The sequence below is a fragment of the Echinops telfairi genome, unplaced genomic scaffold, assembly GCF_000313985.2.
Source record: "Echinops telfairi isolate 266 unplaced genomic scaffold, ASM31398v2 ScPeMD7_9;HRSCAF=40, whole genome shotgun sequence".
Classification (NCBI taxonomy): Eukaryota; Metazoa; Chordata; class Mammalia; order Afrosoricida; family Tenrecidae; genus Echinops; species Echinops telfairi.
In genome coordinates, this window is record NW_022103906.1 from 15,410,722 (window position 1) to 15,429,207 (window position 18,486).

The 18,486-nt window shown below is 37.2% G+C and overlaps 1 protein-coding gene across 7 annotated transcripts in view; it reads right to left on the reverse strand.

The window, feature by feature from the left end:
• HMBOX1 (homeobox containing 1) overlaps positions 1 to 18,486 on the reverse strand; it is a 230,244-nt gene that overhangs the window by 38,202 nt on the left and 173,556 nt on the right. For all 7 annotated transcript variants that reach the window (XM_045286944.1, XM_045286941.1, XM_045286943.1 and 4 more), the window contains exon 8: positions 11,296 to 11,449. In XM_045286944.1, the coding sequence (XP_045142879.1) occupies positions 11,296 to 11,449 (154 nt within the window). The remainder of the gene's footprint in view (positions 1 to 11,295; positions 11,450 to 18,486) is intronic.

Consider the following 18,486-nt stretch of genomic DNA (forward strand, 5'->3'; position numbering starts at 1 on the left):
GTAATGTTGATGCTCTGGGCTGCTAACTGTGAGGTCACCAGTTCAAAACTACCAGCACTCCACAGGAAAAAGATGAGACTTTCTCCTTCCATAAATAGTTAGTTTTGGAAAACCACCAGGGCAGTTCTACCTTGTCCTGTAGGATCACTATGCGTTGGAATCAACTTGATGGCAGTGAGTTTACGATTAACCAAAACAAAGTTGAAAAAGAAGAAAGGGAAGCACTCATATTTTCAGGTTCCAAAACTTATTATGAAGCGACCAGGACTGTGTGATAGTGGCACATGGATAGAAATATAGAGCAATAGGATAGTATTACTAGTTCAGGAACAACCACCTATAAAAAGTTACTCTAAATGGATCTCAGATCTAATCTTAAGACCTAAACACATAAAACTCTTAGAACAAAACAGAGAGATAAATGGGTGAGAAATGGATAAAATGTGGTATAGCCACACAATGGAATATTATTTGGCAATAAAAGTGATAGAAGTATCAATGCATTCGCTAATGCAGAAAATTTTAAAAAATCCTATGCTGAGTGAAAGCAAGCTATAAAAAACCCACATGTTGTATGATTCCATTTACGTGAAATGTCCAGAATAAGCAAAACTGTATATAGAGAAAACAGATTAGTGGTTGCATAGGGCAGGGTGAGGGATGGGAAGGAAAGAAGAATGATTGCTAATGGATATGAAAGGAGTTTGTGAGGAGGGTGCAATACAAAAGCCTAACACTAATGTTTGCATAACTGTGAATACACTAGAACACATTATAGATTTTAAATAAGTTAATTGAATTGCAAGTTAATTAGGCTGCTACTACATTTTTTTTTCTTTTGAGCTATATCCCAATCTTTATGTAAACACAAAAGTTACGGGGTTTCCTTTAATTATATTATTTACATAGTTATAATGCCAAAACAAGTCCAGCTTCTATCCTATCCACTCTAACCTAATTTTTTCTCTTTTTAGTAACCATTTTATGAATTAGTCACTTATTTTTAAATAAATTATTTTAAAATATGTAAATGAGGACAAGTTAAACAGTTGAGTCTGCTCTTTAAAAACCACATCCCGGAGACAGATTCTTTATTCACCTACATGCTGAGTAGTGTTCTATTGTACATGTACCATATTTTGTTTATTCATTCATCTGTTTTTGGATGTTTACATTGTTTCTACTTCCTGGTTATTATGAAAAGTGCTTGCATGAACACTGGCTGACAGATGTGTTCATTGGCCAATTGTGGGAAGGAGATTGAAGGACTTTCTATCTTTGTGTGCTTTGATCTCATAGCTGTGCTTAAGTTAAAATCACCAGTCAGTAAATCCGGGTCTCCTGCATGGAAAGCAAGAATTCTACCACTGAACCTCCATTGCTCTCCTTTATATGTGAGGGAGAATAGCAAGCTGCAGATATTTGGTCTAATTTGTATTTTTATTTTGATCACAGTATTTTCCCTCCTAATGGTTTTCATTTAATTCTATAGAATCATATTTATCAATCCCTCCCATTACTGCTCTTGGGTTTTTAAACATCATTGAGAAACCTCCTCTATTTCCAGGTAGAAAGACTCATATCATATATACTTGAGTATAAGCCAACCCGAATATCAGCCAAGGCACCTAATTTTACCACAAAAACTGCATTAAAAATGTGCTGAAAAACTCAGCTTATACACGAGTATATATGGTACATCTCTTTATTTCCATGTATTCAATATTTTCATTCGCTTGGAAGTAATCTGGTACATGCTGTGAGGTGTAAAATCTTTTTTACTTTTATCTTATATTACCATATCTGAGTGAGACTGACACTGGTAGATTACCAATTGTGCATATGCATTCATTCACAAAAGATGTTTACATTTTTATAAATATTGGAATTAATCACAGGTAAGATAGAGTTATCCAAAAGATAACTAATTTCTGTACTATGTAAGACATTTGTTACTTGAAATTAAAGTTAAAAAGGGGAAATTAGGACTAAATATGAGCCTTATACATTGTGAGTGCTCAATATCTTAAGTGAATTTAATCATACAGTGATTCTGTAACTAATTCTACTTTCTAGCCTTTCAGATTGAATTCTCAGATGCAGTAGTAATATCAGCAACCATTAGTAATTCCATCTGTTTTTTAATTAATTCTTTTTCACAATGACATTATATGACAAATATATACTGGTATCTTCATGAAAAAGATGTGGACAGTTATGATAACACAATTAGAACTTATGAACATTAGAAATGAATACCAAGGATACCTGAAGGAAAATACACAATACTATAATTAATTCAGATTATGTATTAATTTAATTCTCCTCAGCTGTATGATGAAGGGATGCTTTAATGTGCTCTTAAGAAATTTTCAAATAAATCACAATGTCCAGATGAGAAAAGTAGAGCAGATTTTAAATGTCAGGTCTCTAGGACAATAAAGTCTCACTCTGTCACTTTAACTACTCAAGCATATAAGCATTCATTATCTAATAAATTATTTCACTCTTATCTATAATAAAGACAGTGAGGAAAGGAAGAGATGATTAACCTCAAGGGAAAACTTATATAGTCTCATTGAGACCACTGGATCAAACCTCCTCCTCAAGCAAAGTTTTGAATTTTAATTCAATCAAAAGAACAAAAGCATGGTCTGAACTTCAACATTTAAAATAGCCTTCTCTAACTTTCAGGCAGAGGTGGTAGTGAGCTGGGAAATAAGTTGGGAAGAGAAATGGCAAAAGTCCTACATCACATACAAGGGACCTTCAACAAGTTTGTGGAAAATTGTCATAATCTTTTAGTTCCATTTCATCCATGAATGTTTTAAAGTCCCCCTGAACACTTCAATACTAGCTACTGAAAATATCTCATTTAGAGATAAGGCAGCTACAGTTCAGAGTTTGAGAAATACACACTGCTGATGAACGGCAAAGCTAAGACTAAAGTTTCAGGTCTTTTAAGTCAAAGGCTCATCCATTATACCATTGTGTTAGTCAAACAAGCAGAATAATATAAAGTTGGCTTAATGTCAATATGCATTTGAGTTTGGTGGTTAATCCTAGTTTTAAGCTTTCTGTTCTATGAGTTCATAAGAACACTTCTGAGGATGACGCAGGACCAGGCAGTGTATCGTTCGTAGTACATAGGGTCGTTATGAGTTAGAAGCACCCACATCTCCTAACACAACAACATTCTATTAGTTAAATTACTGAGACATTTCAGTATGGAAATTTTACCTCTAGCTATTTTCCCCCCTTTGCATTTAACCTTAAGAAACAAAAATGTTTCTAATGAAAAACTGTCCACTAAGATAAAATTCTATGACATCACTTATAGTTTGACTAAAAGGATAATTAAACTACAGAATCTACACTAAATATATTTAGCACATTATAATCATACTTAATTCATTTTATGCCATTTCAGCTGGGAATGCTGAAGCTAAGGTTAACTTTTAATTTAAAAATCATGGAGTATTTACAGAACAGGTCTACTGTTCTACTATGCTAAAGTCATTGGAATATTTATCAACTCAAAGTCAAAACAAGTACCGTATATGCTCGAGTATAACCCGACCTGAATATCAGCTGAGGCACCCAATTTCACCACAAAACTGCATTAAAAATGTGCTGAAAAACCGGCTTATACTCGAGTATGTACAGTATTTCTAAATCTAACACTGTGGATGTAAGCTTATTTAAACCACACTCCTTTACTGAAGAAGGCTGTCTTAGTGACTTCCTATATAAATCATTTCTCTAAAACTTAACACAAAGATATAAACTAAAAAAATATTTCTTCCACATCAATCACTAAACAACAAATATTGTATGATCTCAATAACATGAGAAGTAGAACAGGCTACTGTAGAGAGACCAGAGTTGAACAGTTACCAGGGGTGGGAACAAGAGGGCGAAAAAGATAAGCACTGTTTAGAAAGCACTAAGTTTCTGTTTATGGTGTGGTCAAAAATTAGCAATAGAGATTTGTCATAGTTACAATTTGCTTTACTAAATAACATACATGAAAAATTATTGCATCAGTAAACACAATTTTTATCTGTATTTTTTAAACAAAAATTTAAATAATCTTCTATAGCTCTTAAATTCCTAAGGCCACTATGACAAATTATCTGCAAAGTGATAGAAGACTTTCCCACAGTTTTCTAAGCTTTATGGGAGCAGATAAACAACTCTTTCCCCTTGGAGCTGTGGGATGGGTGAATTGTTATGCCACTGGGGAGCCTTAGAGATCAGCTACTGATTTCGTGTGCTGTTGAATCAATCTGGACCCATGGCAACACTATAGGACAGAGTAGATATGCCCCAAAGGAGTTCCCAGGCCTTAATCTTTACAGGATAAGATCACTGGGTCATTTCTTTCATGGAGCAATTGGTGGGTTCAAACTATCAATATTTTGTTCAGCAGCTGGGTGCTTAACAACTGTACATAAGGAGTCCTTAACTGCAGTTTTAAAAATAGTGAAAATTGACATCACCTTTACTTTAGTCATATAAGAGGGCTTCAAAAAGTTCATGGGAAAATGGAAATGAGATAATGGAATTTTGCATGATACACAGACTCTCAACAAAGACATGAGAAACTAGAAGAAAATAGATAGGGGATGATAATCCTGGAATCCTATGCTTCAAAGGAAAGGTTGAGAGCAAAGAAGTAAATACCACCTAGACGAGAAGAAGCTGAACAAAAACAGGCAGAAAGAAGACAGCTCAGAGAATTGCTGGCAGTGCAGCCATCCTGAACAATTGCAAGCAGTAAGGGAGGTAGCAGTCTATCCTTCACAAGGGCTCCTCCCTTGTTCCCCCCGCCGCCCCCCTCCCACTGCCACCGAGGACCAGAAGTAAAGGCAGCACCCACCCTCACTTACCCAGTGGTGGGTGACATCCCTGCCCCTGCTTCTAGCTCTGCCCGAGGGCCAAGATGCACCTTCGCGGATCAGGCACTGAGTACATCACCTTGAGTCTGCAGGTGCATGAACTCCCCATCATCAGACCAGGAAAACACACAGTGCTAGAACCCTGGTCATTCGTGGACAGGCAAGAACTCATTTTAGCACCAGCCACTGTGTCCCAGCTGCCTATTGGCCCCCCAAAATCCCATCTGGGAACAAGCACCCTAACCTCAGCCATCATCTGAGCAGGAACAAAGGACTTTCCAGATCAGATACCCTGATCCCAGACAACAAACAGGCTGGCAGGAGCTCCACCTAGAACCCAGACGCCCCTGCTCTCCCACCTCGGGAACTCGTCTAGCTGACAGAGAGGGTGCTAACCAATACTGGGTGCCCTGCCTTTTTCCTCCAGTTTTCCTTTTCTTTCCCTTCTTTTTGATTCTTCCTTTCTCAGCTTTCAGCTGTTTCTCTTTTCTTCTCTTTCTTTGTTCAGTTTATTATTATTATTTTAATAAATCACTTTTCTTTTTCCATGCTCCTTAGTTTTTCTAAGTATATATTTTCTTTCTTTCCCTTCATTTTAATTTTCCTTTCTCTTTTATTGTTATTAGTTTTTTCCTTGCTGCTTTTGTTGCTTTCCTGTTTATGTTTTTCCTTTATTATTATTACTTTTTTTTGGCTGTTGTTTCTGGGGGTTTTTCTTATACCACTGGCCCAGCCACACCTGTAACACCTGCAGACCCACATACTGAGTAAGGGCCACAACCTGATCCTGTACAACAGCCAACACCATACAAAACCACCCACAACTACACAGACTCACATTCTTTATCACACACACTAGAGATAAGTGATGAATGCCTAACCACACACCGGCATACAATATCCACACACCACCACCACAATGTCTCTGAAACAATAGACCATTTCAGTTAATATGAAGAAGCAAGAAAAGGTGGTTCAAACAAGTGGCCAAAACAGAAAGCCAAAAGACCTTTTTTAGAAACATATGCATTGCAACTTGATTAATCCTACTTGGTTAGGAATTCAAAAGACAGGTATTTAGATTCCTTCAACCGACTGAGAGGAAGATTGATGAAAAGTAAGCACAACGTAGAAAAACCCTTAAAAATTTTTTAAACCCTCAAACTTTTTAAACAGAGGGCCAGTTCACTGTCCCTCAGACCCGTTGGAGGGCCGGACTATAGTTTAAAAAAAACCCAACTATGAACAAATTCCTATGCACACTGCACATTTTTGAAGTAAAAAAACAAAAGGGGGAAAAACACCCAGAGGGCCGGATAAATGTCCTGGGGCCATAGTTTGAGGAGCCCTGCACTAAAGGAACAAACTGAAAATTAATTAATTAAGAAAAGATGGCATGCATCCAAGATGAACGAACTCCCAACAGGACAGGTCCCAAAAGAAATTCACCAAGACACAATCACACCTTCTGAAACAAATGCAAGGCAAGAATCCTGAGAGCAGCTCAAGGAAAACACAGAAGTTACTCACAAAGAAGAACCAGTAATATTAAGCTCTGATTTCTCAGAAGAAACCACACAAACATGAAAGAAAAAAATTGCCAATCAAGAACTATATACCCGGTGAAGTTGGGGGCGGGGGAAAAGAACTATATACCCAGCAATACTGTCCCACACATATGACAGAGTTTTGGACATTTTCAGAAAACTAAAATTAAAGAAATTTTGTAAAAACCAGACAAATCTCACAAGAAATACTAAGAGAAGTGCTCACACAGAACACCACTAATAGACAGCAATGTGAATTTTATATGGCAACACTACCCAAAAGTCAACCCAGACACAAGTTTCCAGGGTAAAACATACCTCCAAGACTGAAAATAGGGAACCATACATTTTAATTATCAATGAAGACAATTACAGAGTAAATAGAGGGAATAGAGGAGTTACAGAACTTTCAAATGGAGAGGTAGTCAAACAGATTTCAAGAAGTTGGATGAGAGGGAGGGCAGCATGCAACAGTAGGGAGGTTGGCAAAGAGATGGAGGCAAAGGAGGGCCCTGGGAGGAGTGCCAGAATTAACGGCAACAGAGGCAAATACATTTATATACACAATCCTGCAAAAGTGTGGTCTCTGAGTGTAAGTTTAGGGAAGCATTGTCCCGCTCCCCTGAGAAGACAGCTTGGGTGCAAAGACCACGAGTAAACCTTGAGTGTATAACTGTATGTTCCAGGAACTTGGTGCAAACACTGAGTAATAAGGAGATTCCATGCTGGAAACAAAAAGAACTCCATCAGGCCAAAATGTGCAAGCATACAAGAATGTTGGTTAGTTATATGAGAATGTATGTTAGAGCATGTTTGTTAATTACGAATCATGAGTGCATCTTGAGTTTGAAGTATTGTGCCCTAATATTGTCTCTGCATGTGAACATTTGTAAATGTTCTCCTTTGGTGTGCTAATAAAAACAGGTGAGCAGAGAAACTCTCTGGAGGTTCCCTTCTCCTTTCCCTCATGACTCAATCTAGAGGTCTGAGTGTCTGAGTAATTGTTCAGTGCATCTCAGCCACTTCCCAACTAGCTGGAGTGCTACCAATGGTGCCCCCCTGACACGATAGCATGGAATTCAACGGCCCAGATGAAAATGAAAACAATGCCTGTTCCTTCCAGTAAGGAACAGTCCCCACTAGCTCTTTGAAAAGGGGACTGGCACTCATAAGTTCACAAAGGGATTTCTAGCATGGGTCAGGAATTAACAAAGCCTTAAAAGGTTGACTGAAGACCCTCCAGCAGTCCTTAAAGCTGCCTACTGTACAGTGGATGAGAAAACACTATCCGCTGCTCCTGGTTGTTGAGCAGCATTGTCCTTGGTTCCCAGATGAAGGACCAGTAAATACTGAACTCTGGGAACAAGCCGGTAAAGTCTTTAAGCAAAGGTTCCACTAAGGACAACCTGTTCCTGTGCCAGTTCTTACTACCTACGAGTTTCATTCAAACTGCTTTTTTAGGTCCCTTACGTACTCCAGACTGACCTAAATGAGCTCCTAGCAGCAGCAACTTTAGTGTACAGCAACTGGGATTTGGAGGAGGAAAAGAAAGAACATCAAAAAGCTAAAATTATTAGAGCTGCCATTGTGGTCTATCAGTCCTGTCTTCATAGTGTGAGCTCAGTAGGTGTGGTAGGGAGAGTGGGAGTATACTCACATATATATGATTGGAAGAGGATATCTGTACATGGATATTTACTCTGCTGCAATATATAGAGAGATGTGGTAGAGTATATGAGAGTCATATTTATGAAAACCTCCTGCATATAACTTGGGCTCAGGACTATAGTGTCAGAACACACCAAGGTCAACTGGCTTAACATTATCCAAAAGTCTGCATTCTATTTTGTTGAGTAGTGATTGGGGTCTGCCAAGCTCAAGAGGGGCCATCCAAGGCCATCTCTCCATCTCTAGTGGAAACAAGAGTGATGAAAATCTGAGATAAATAGAAACATTTAATCCACTAGGTTAATGGATGACACAAACATCAGCCTATACAACTGAGACCAGAAGAACTAGATGATAGCTGGTCACTGCTACCAACTGTTTTAGGACTGCATTAGAAGATCTTAGATGGAGGAGAAAGATATGCAACAAAACTCAAAATGAAGGAGACCAATACAGAGACTGGTGGGACCCTGGACGATGGGCCTTGGTCATTCTTTGGGTCTGGAACTGAACTTTCCTCTGTGGCTCTATTTTCAACCAAAGAATACACAGGTCTATTAGAAGAATAACAACATTACAGATGTGTGGACACCTCAGAATAATGAACTATTTGGGATCAAGAGAACAGGATTTACACAAGAACAAAGATCATAAGGATAAGGAAAGAAGGAGGGATAGAAATAGGGAACATAAAGAAGAGTTGAGATGAGTGATTTAGGAAAGAAATCATTAAGAGATTCAAAGAAATGGCAAACACAGCAAACAAGCAATGGCTCCATGAAAGGGGAAGAAAACCAATTGGGCTGGAGAAACACCTCAGGTGGTTGGGAAGTAATGTAATGCTCGTTCCTCATACTGGGTGGGTTTTATCCCACTATTCTTTTATCTTAGATGTGTTCTATAGATAATTTTGTATATTCTCAGTATTTAATTAAAACATTTAAAAGAACACACATACACATACAATATCTGTTCATTTACTGAATGAGAGTGACATGGGTGAGTCTGATGTTGCTAAATTACATTTTACACTATATTGAGAGTCTATGTGTACTTTGTATGAAATAGGGCACAGAAGCAATGGAAATCAAAAAAGCAGTGGAAATGATGCCTCAATTGCATTTTGTGTGTGTTTCAGGAAATTATATAATCTCTAGTAATTTCATGAGTCGCTGAGTAGCATACGTGGTAAAGCTCCTGTCTACTAACTGAAAGGTTGGTAGTTCAAAACCTACAGGCATTTCCGGCATGGCAATTGACTTCCACATATATGTCACTGCTTTGAAAACACTACGGAGCAGTTCTTTTGTGCACATGTAAGGTTGGCAGAAGTCAGAATCAACTGGACAGCAACTAAGAGCAACAACAATTCAAAAACAGCAGACTGCAAAAGGGTAACTACACTATCCAATATCTCATAGCAAGTACATGGCAGAATGATGGTGTAAATCAAATTGATGTGTCTGTTCCAGTTACTCCACTTAGCTCTTTGAGAATTCTCCTCATTGCTTCTCAAACCCTGTCAGCAGGAATCTCATCATTTTCTTTACTGCTGAAGCCCCAACATTCAGGCAGTGCTTGGTATACAGTAGGTGCTTAGGTATAATCTTTGGTCTCAGGTTGTTCCTTCTGTAAATCAGCACGAGCATGACTCTTCGATGAATCATTGAATTGTATCTTCTAAAGTAAAATGTACATCAATAGCAATAGAAGGTTTGCTATACAGACGTTTACTTTATCCCCAATATTTTTACATACTGTAATACTGTATTGTAATCATGGCTGCACTGTGTATGTGATAGTACATAAAGCACAACAGACTTGACTTTTCTGTTACAGTTATCTTCCTACCAATGTCATGTAAACTTTCAAGTGAAATATGTTCCCACTATACATATTATACATGTAATACACATATATAAATATAAGGGGGTACCCTCCAAAAAAACCGGAATTGTGCTGGACAAAGCGGAGCTTTTGTAGTATTTTTTGCACTAGAGGAGCATCAAGCAACACGCTCAGAGTTAGTGCACCCAGTGGCGTCACCTAAGAAGGTTCTCTCTGGTCACAGTGAATGTTTTTGTAAAAGCAGTTTCACTAGAACCTCATTTTTTTGTGATAGTTAATTTATGAGAACAGTGCACAGCTGTGAAATTTTGTTTCCTGCATAGGTAAAATGACACAGAAACAGTTATGATGTTGAACATACCTTACAAGGATAGCACTATGGGAAAAAAGCAAGTGTTTTCCACATTTCGAAAAAGGTGAAATGTCGACTGATGACAAACCTTGGTCTGGATGTCCATCAACTTCCTGAATGCACAAAAATGTCGACTTGTGGTGCATTTGGAGTTCATTCCACCAGGTCAGACTGTTAATCAAGCTTTCTATTTAGAGGTTCCCAAAAGACTATGTAACAGTGCGTGATAAAAAAGGCCTGATTTGTGACAGATGGGGGACTGGTTTTGCCCCCACAACAATGCACCTGCTCACGCAGCCATCTCAGTGCGCCAGTTTTTGGCAAAAAACAGCCTGACTCTCTTGTCCCACGCACCTTACTCCATGCAACTTTGTTTGTTTCCGCAAATGAAGGACATGAAAGAACAGTGATTTGAGAACATCAGAGAGGTGAAGAAAAAAATGAGAGGTACAGTAGTTAGCCATTTTAACAATGAGTTTGAAAAATGTTTCCAAGAATGGAATAGCAGATTTGACAAATGTATTTAGTGTAATGGAGAGTACTTTTAAGGTGTTAAAATTACTTTGTAACAAAAATTTAAATACATAACTTAAAAAAAAATAATTCCCTTGTATGTGTTTCTGAGTCAGAATCGACCCAATGGCAGTGACTATGAGCGCCATGTACATTCACGTCTCTGTGGGCATGCTGTAATTAGATTTGTCTATCACCAATGCTATGAACACATAAATAGCTGCAATTTATAAGTGAAATATGATTACCATTTTATACCCCCAACAAAAATTTTTACCCTCTTTGAAGCCCTCTTATATAGTGCTAATAATAGTCTAAAATGCTTTAGAGATGAAACCTACACCCAAATTATTAAAAATTAAGCCTATCTAAAACAATTCAAAGTTTATCTCTTTCCTATGTTTGAGAAGCTTATTTCTATTTATTTATTTGAGAAATTTCTTATAGAAAAAGAAAAAAAATGTACCTTTCCATGACAGCCAGGCATTCCTTTCGCCAGGTAAATCGACTACCCCGTCTTAGTCGGAAGGTTCCAGATGTGGCCGAGACTGGGGGAGGTGTTTGTCTCCACTCTGGGTCCTCTATTGGAATAGGAGCAGGTCTCATACTTAGTGTCGCCCCTGAAACAAAAAGGAGATTTTTAGCAAATAGTCCATAATTTCTTAAAACCAATAAGCTTCTGTCCTTCCATCGAAACTTGCAGGCTTAGGACATTTGATATTTATATTTGTAAAAATTATTTGGCTAAAATAAACACCAAAGTTATTTCAAAGATTCTTCCTTAAAAAAATCTTTCATTTATAACATATTTAAAAGATGTCATTTTATTTCAACTTTGTCAGTTATCTTTTATATTTACTTTTTGAATCTTTGAAAACACAAAATCTATCACCTTATATAAACAGGGGAGTATGGTCTTTGGCCTGTTGACAACTTAATGAATGTACCTTCCTTTGAAAAAGCTTCTCTTGAAATTTATTTTTGACAGTTTTAATCATTTTGAACAATAAGCCTCATATGTTCAGAACCTTTCTTTATTACTGAGAGGACTTTGTGTTGCTGTACAAATGAATCTCTTAAAGACTATGTGGAGGTAGGAGAATAACTTAAAATAACTCAAATAGTTGTATGGTCTTTAAAAAAGAATCAAATGCAACATCAAAGATAATTTTCTCATCAAAACCACCTGTTTGGCCAGTTTATCCCATCAAGGTAAACGGCATCCTTATTCTTCAAACTGTTCAGCCCCAAATGTGATTCATCTTAGACTTCTGTTTTTCCCAATACTAGATGTACAATTCTCAAGCAAATCCTGTCAGTTTTATTTTCAATACTAGCAGTCCCTATATTACAGCCATAGGATTTTAAGGACAGTGACTAAGTGCCTCTTGTTATGTAAATTTAACCCCCCCACTTTGAAATAACTGGGTGAACATCAATTCACTTTTTTTTAAAATCACAAGCACCTTTGGGTGGTGCTCATTCAGCTTTTAAACAATTAAAAAGGCATCAACCCATTTCTCACATTAGAGTAATAAGGCTAAGTTAGAACCATATGTACATGTTCTAACTTGCCTACAAATCCTTAAAGACACAGTATGGAACTGATCTCATTCAAACTCAAGGACTAGTTGTAAATCTAGAATCAGATCAATTTTTACTATTTGCACTGCTACTACTTTAGAACAAGTCGATATCAATTCTCGTGATCTTAACTTCCTGCAATAAGTGCTAAAGATGGCCGCTCACAGGAAGTCATACTGTCTTGTAAAATCGGGGCTGGTCCTGTGACATGTTTTTGGTTAGTGGGAAAAGTGGCGTTGTGTAACTTTTGAGGCTAGCTAGTAAAATGTTTTGAATCTTTTCTAGAAATTGAACACAATCTCTGGAGAAAGCTCAAGATAATTCTGACAAACCTAAGACTATAATGTTGTACAGAGGCCCAATGAAATAAAAGATGCTCTGCCAGCACCCAACTGCTCTGGAGCCAGACATTTGCTAGAGTGAAAATGCCTGCCAGCCTCACAGATACATGTGGAGAATTGTAGAACCAAGCCAGCAAAGAACAAACCCGCAGACCAGTGGTTCTCAACCTTCCTAACGCCGCAACCCTTTAGTACAGTTCCTCATGTTGTGGTGACCCCCAACCATAAAATTATTTTCGTTGCTACTTCATAACTGTAATTTTGCTGTTATGAATCATAATGTAAATATCTGATATACTGGATGTACTTTCATTGTTACAAAGTGAACATAATTAAACATAATTAAAGCATAGTGTTTAATCACAAAACAATATGTAATTATATATTGTGAAATATTTATGTGTTTTCCAATGGTCTTAGGTGACCCCTGTGAAAGGGTCACTCAACCCCCAAAGGGTTTGCGACCCACAGGTTGAGAACCGCTGCTCTACGTTACATCCTAGTAGTCCCACCCTGGGTGGTTTTGTTTTTCCATACTGTACCAGGATTAGTCTGTGTGACCAACGGCTTATGGCAGAAGAGATGGCGTGTCACTTCTAGGATTAGGTTTTAAATGAAACTGTGGAGATCTATTTGGGTTGCTTGCTTCCTTCCTTCCTTTCTTTCTTTCTTTCTTTCTTTCGGGTCGCATGCTAGGCCCAGGTGCTGAGGAACTGATTCTGTCTGCCAACACTCATGTGAGTGAGCCAGGACTTGGACAATCCAGCCCCACTAAGGGTCATCTTGGTTGACAGTTTGACTACAACCCCATGAAGAGACTGGATCCAGAATTACCAGAATAAGGCACTTCTGGATTCCTGACTCACATAAACTGTAAGAATAAATGGCATTTTAAGTTATTAAATTGTGAGATAATTTGCTATATGACCATACTCATATAGGCCTACCTTGTTTTACTGTACTTTGCTTTATATTATACACCAAACACAATGCCACAGAGGAGATGCCGACTCATAGAGACCCTATAGGTCAGGATAGAACTGCCCCTGTGGGTTTCTGAGACTGTCACTCTTTATGGGCATAGAAAGCCCCATCTTTAGTATACATCAGAGATATTTCGCTTGCTACAAAATCAAGTCTATTGGACATTTTCCAACATGTGCTCATTTTGTTTCTGTGGCGCATTTTGGTGACTTCCACAATACTTCAAACTTTCATAATGCTACTCCACAGTTAGTATACTATACTTTAGTGTAAACATAACTTCTATATGCACTGAGGGGAAAAAACATGTAACTCACTTTATTGTGATAATTGCTCTATTGTGGATAAGATAATTTGCCATATCTCCAATTTATACCAGAACTTCACTAATTGAGCCATTGAGACTATGTCCACTTGTTTATTTCTTTACACCCCCGCCTACACTATTATGAGTATCATTAGTTATTTATAGTGAGCATCTCTTCCTGTTTACTGGCCATTATATGTTCCTGAGATTTCATATTCCTGAGAATAATACTCTGTGTTATTATTCTTGATTGTGTGTAAAAACCACACTAACTCCTAGTCATTTGGATTGTGATTAATTTTTCTCATTTGTCAATTTGTTTTTTATATTTATGGTGTTTTGTAAGTAGTCAAAGATGCTAGCAATTATTTTACGATTTTATGGTTTAGAATATTTTCACAACTTTCATTTTTTGCATTAAGCCCCACTATATATATTCCTGTTGGGTGTGATGTAAATAGTATATAGTTTCCTTCTTTTCTCAATGGACAACTGTATTATCATATAATTCTTTCAAGATTAAGGGTGTACAAGGGGGTCAGCAAACTAGGGCCCACTGCCGCTTTTCACAAATAGTTCTGCTGGAACAGCTGTGCTCACTCATTTGCATGCAGCCTACATCTAGGCGGCCTCTCCACTACGGTGGCAGAGGTGAGGGTATGACAGATCATACAGCCAACAGGGTCCACAGTGCTGTCTGGCCTTTTTGTTGGTCCCTGGCTTTAAAACATTTGGTCTAATCATAATGAAATTCTCAACCGAAACCCTTTTCTAGATGGATCAAGAAAGAAGGCCTCATTCTGGCAAAATAAGCTGGGAATTTGGTCTAGGTCTAATTCAAAAGTAACCAGTTTAGTTGTAAGGAATTAGGCGGCTAGAGGGTTTTAAAGTCTTTTAGTACTTTCATGGAAGCAAGCAGAGATTACAGCCTAGTGAGCACGCTGGGACCTACCTATTCAAGATATGAATTTGTTTTACAGGCAGGATAAGAAGGTCTAAAACCCAGTCAACCTGCTACTGTATTAATCAAGATGGAGGTGACAATAAGTTTGGGTAAGGGACCTAGGTTTTTCATTCAAAGCCTAGTTCTGGTAAAAGGACAGAGTTTCAGTTATCTAGTGGATGAAGAGTAGGAAAGAGGTCACTGAAAGCCCACTAGTAAATCTTATTGATGACTACTGCATATATTATTGGAATGTAAGAATGATAAATTGGCACAAATAGAATATACAATACAAAGAATCTGAACAGAGTCATCTATTTTTCCTTTTGTTCCTCTGCTCTGATGGAAATCTTTATTTGGCTTGTCAATTCTCATGTGTTAGATATCAATAATAAATGGACTGTGATAATTTAGAGCCTTTTCTAAGATAATAATTTTTTTTCTCTCTAAAGTTAAGCTGTATACAAATTCCTGGATACTATAAAAAAAGAGCAGGAAAAGCAATCGAGAAGTTGAAGAAAATAAGCCAACTAGTAACAATGGTTGTTTCTTGATACTGAAGATTATGACTAGTCTTATTATGCTTCTTTATAACACTTTGCATTTTCCATATTTTCTATAAGGAAGATAATTTACATGAATAAAATTGGTGAAGAAGAAAAAGGAATGAGAAAGTAAAAGAGAACCGTGGCCTGGTTATTTTTAAAGAAATACATTAACACAAAACGTAAAACTGACTTATTTCAGACATGTAAACATAATTTAAAATGGTTTCAATAACGTTGCTTCTAAGTGTTTCCCCCCCCCCTTTTTCAATTCAGCAATTGCTAAAAATAGCGCAAGAAACACTATGGAACCCCAAACCTGTAGGATAATTGGACAGTCCCTCACAGAAGGGCCACATGGAAGGGATGATATCCAGGGTGTGGTATAGCACTGATGAAACACATAACTATCCTCTAGTTCTTTAATACTTTCTCCCCTTAGTATTATGGTCTTAGTTTTACCTCATTAATCTTGTTAAACCTGCGTATGTTCATTTGTATAATTAAGATCCTTCGATCCACGGAATCCAAGATAGATAAACCCTTCAAAAATAGTAACGGGAATAATGATTCCCTGAAGGGGAGGGGAGGGTAAGGGAGGGGTAGGGAGGGGGAATTGATAGCAATGATGATTATATAAGCCCACTTGAGGGAAATAAATAATAGAATTGTTGGTGAATGGATACACAGGATGGAGTAAGATATAGCAAATATATATATATATATAAAACATAATATTAAGGTATCGTGGGGGTGGGGTGGGGGAGGGAGGGGATAAAGGGGAGCTGATTCAAAGAGTTCAAGAAGAAAATGTTTTGAAACTGATGGTGGCAGCAATTGTACAATAATGTTTGATTTAATAGAATTATGGATTGTTATAATATCTCTAAGAGCTCCCAGTAAAATGATTAAAAGAAAAAGAAAGAAAGAAACATTGTGGAAACATTCCAACAAACACAGATTTGTTTTAGACACCGTATTTCATCTTGCTTTGGTTCAAACAGTTGGGAGAGTTACAAATAAATCCAAAGGTAGGATGGAAATTATTGATTCTTGTAGAAAAATTCAAAGATGCTATATTACAGGAATAATGTATGTAAAGCTAAATTCATCTGCAGTAAATATATGGAAGTTTTGAATGTGCTAAAGATTCTTATTGGAAAAGCATGCTACCAATTTTCTTTACATAAACATGTTGTTCCACATATCTGAACTCCCAGTGAAAAAGAATTTTGCATGTACATGCAGCAAATCAACACTTAAGAGGAAACAACCAAAAACAAAGCACATCTATGCTGACAGGTTTGCAATATATCAAATATTTCTAACATATAGCCAGTGTTTTCTGTCCATATAATGTCTTGCTTGTCAGGATTAGTTCTGAGTGAATCCGACTATGTCTATAGAAACTAGCTTCTCTAAGAGTGATTCTTCATCTTCTCCCACGTTACGCACACAATTTCCTCGAGGCTTCCACACTCTGCAACAGTGAGGGATGAGGAATTACTTCTGATTTCCAAATTTACTTTATGTGCTACTGCATAAGCCTCTTGGCAAACTTAATTTAATTGTTTCACTTAGAACTATGCTGAGTAGGTGCCGTAAGCCAGAAGGAATTCAAAAAACCCTGTCTGCTGTAGTAATGGTTTAAAGTAGACAGGGAAAAAGGCAGTTGGGCTTAATTCAATCAAATAAAGGGCTCATGGTATCAATCATGCTTAAGTTAGGATAGAATCCCTACAAAATGTAGGCCAATTCTAGTCAATGTTTTCAGAGAAAAAAGATAAAATTTATTGAATCACATGCCTCGGCAGGCTTTGGGCTATACTGGGAAGACCTACTGATGAGCTGTTAATTGGAGAACTATCCTGCTGGATTATCAGTGAAAAGAACTTTCAAATAGCCATGCTACCATTATGCTGTTGAGCCCATTTAAAAAGAAACTCCTCAGAGTCCACACTGAAATGGATCCTCAGCAGAGAAATTTCAAAACAGAACTTAAATCAAGGTAGACAGTGAGAAAAACTCAAGGTCCAAGAATACAGGTATAGAATGTACACACATTTTTTGCTTGCTCTCTAAAGGTTTCAGTTTACAATGAAAGAGAAATTGTGCTTTTTCATTTTGTGATTTTCTTTTATTTAAAATTTTGTCTCAGAAAAGATGAAAAAGGATGAGATGATTTACATTTCCTTAGATAAGCTATCCTAGACAGGTAAAAAACTATGCAATAAAAGAAATAATAAAAATCCTAGAGTCTAATTTACATTTAAAAAAATCATTTTATTGGGGGCTCATACAACTCATATCACAATCCATACACCCATTCATTGCGTCAAGCACATTTGTATATTTGTTTCCATCAGCATTTTCAAAACATTTTCTTTCTACTTGAGCCCTTGGTATCAGCTAATTTTTCTCTTCCCACCCCATCCTTGCCTCAAGAACCCTTGATAATTTATAAATTATTATTTTGTCATATCTTGCACTGTCTAACATCTCCCTTCACCCACTTTTCTGTTGTCCATCCCCCAGGGAGGAGGTTATATATAGATCCTTGTAATCAGTTCCTCCTTTCCAACCCACTTGATTGACTTATTTCATTCAACATAAAGTTGTCAGGGTTCAGACATGCAGCGGCACGTATCAAGATTTGATTTCACTTTATGGCTAAATAATATTCCACTGTGCATACATACTAAATTTTGTTGATCCATTCACCTATTGATGAACCCTTGGGTTATTTCAAGCTTTTGGCTGTTGTGAAGAGTGCTGCAATGAACACAAATGCACAGTTTTCTGTTTGCCTGTTGCAAGTGTCTTGAGTCTGTCCTGAGACAGAGTCATGATAACTCCTGTCTGTGAGTTACTTCTGACATAAGTCGCATACTTCATCTTTTTAAAATTTGTATCATTTTCCTTTAATTATCACTATTTTATAAATCCAATTTTT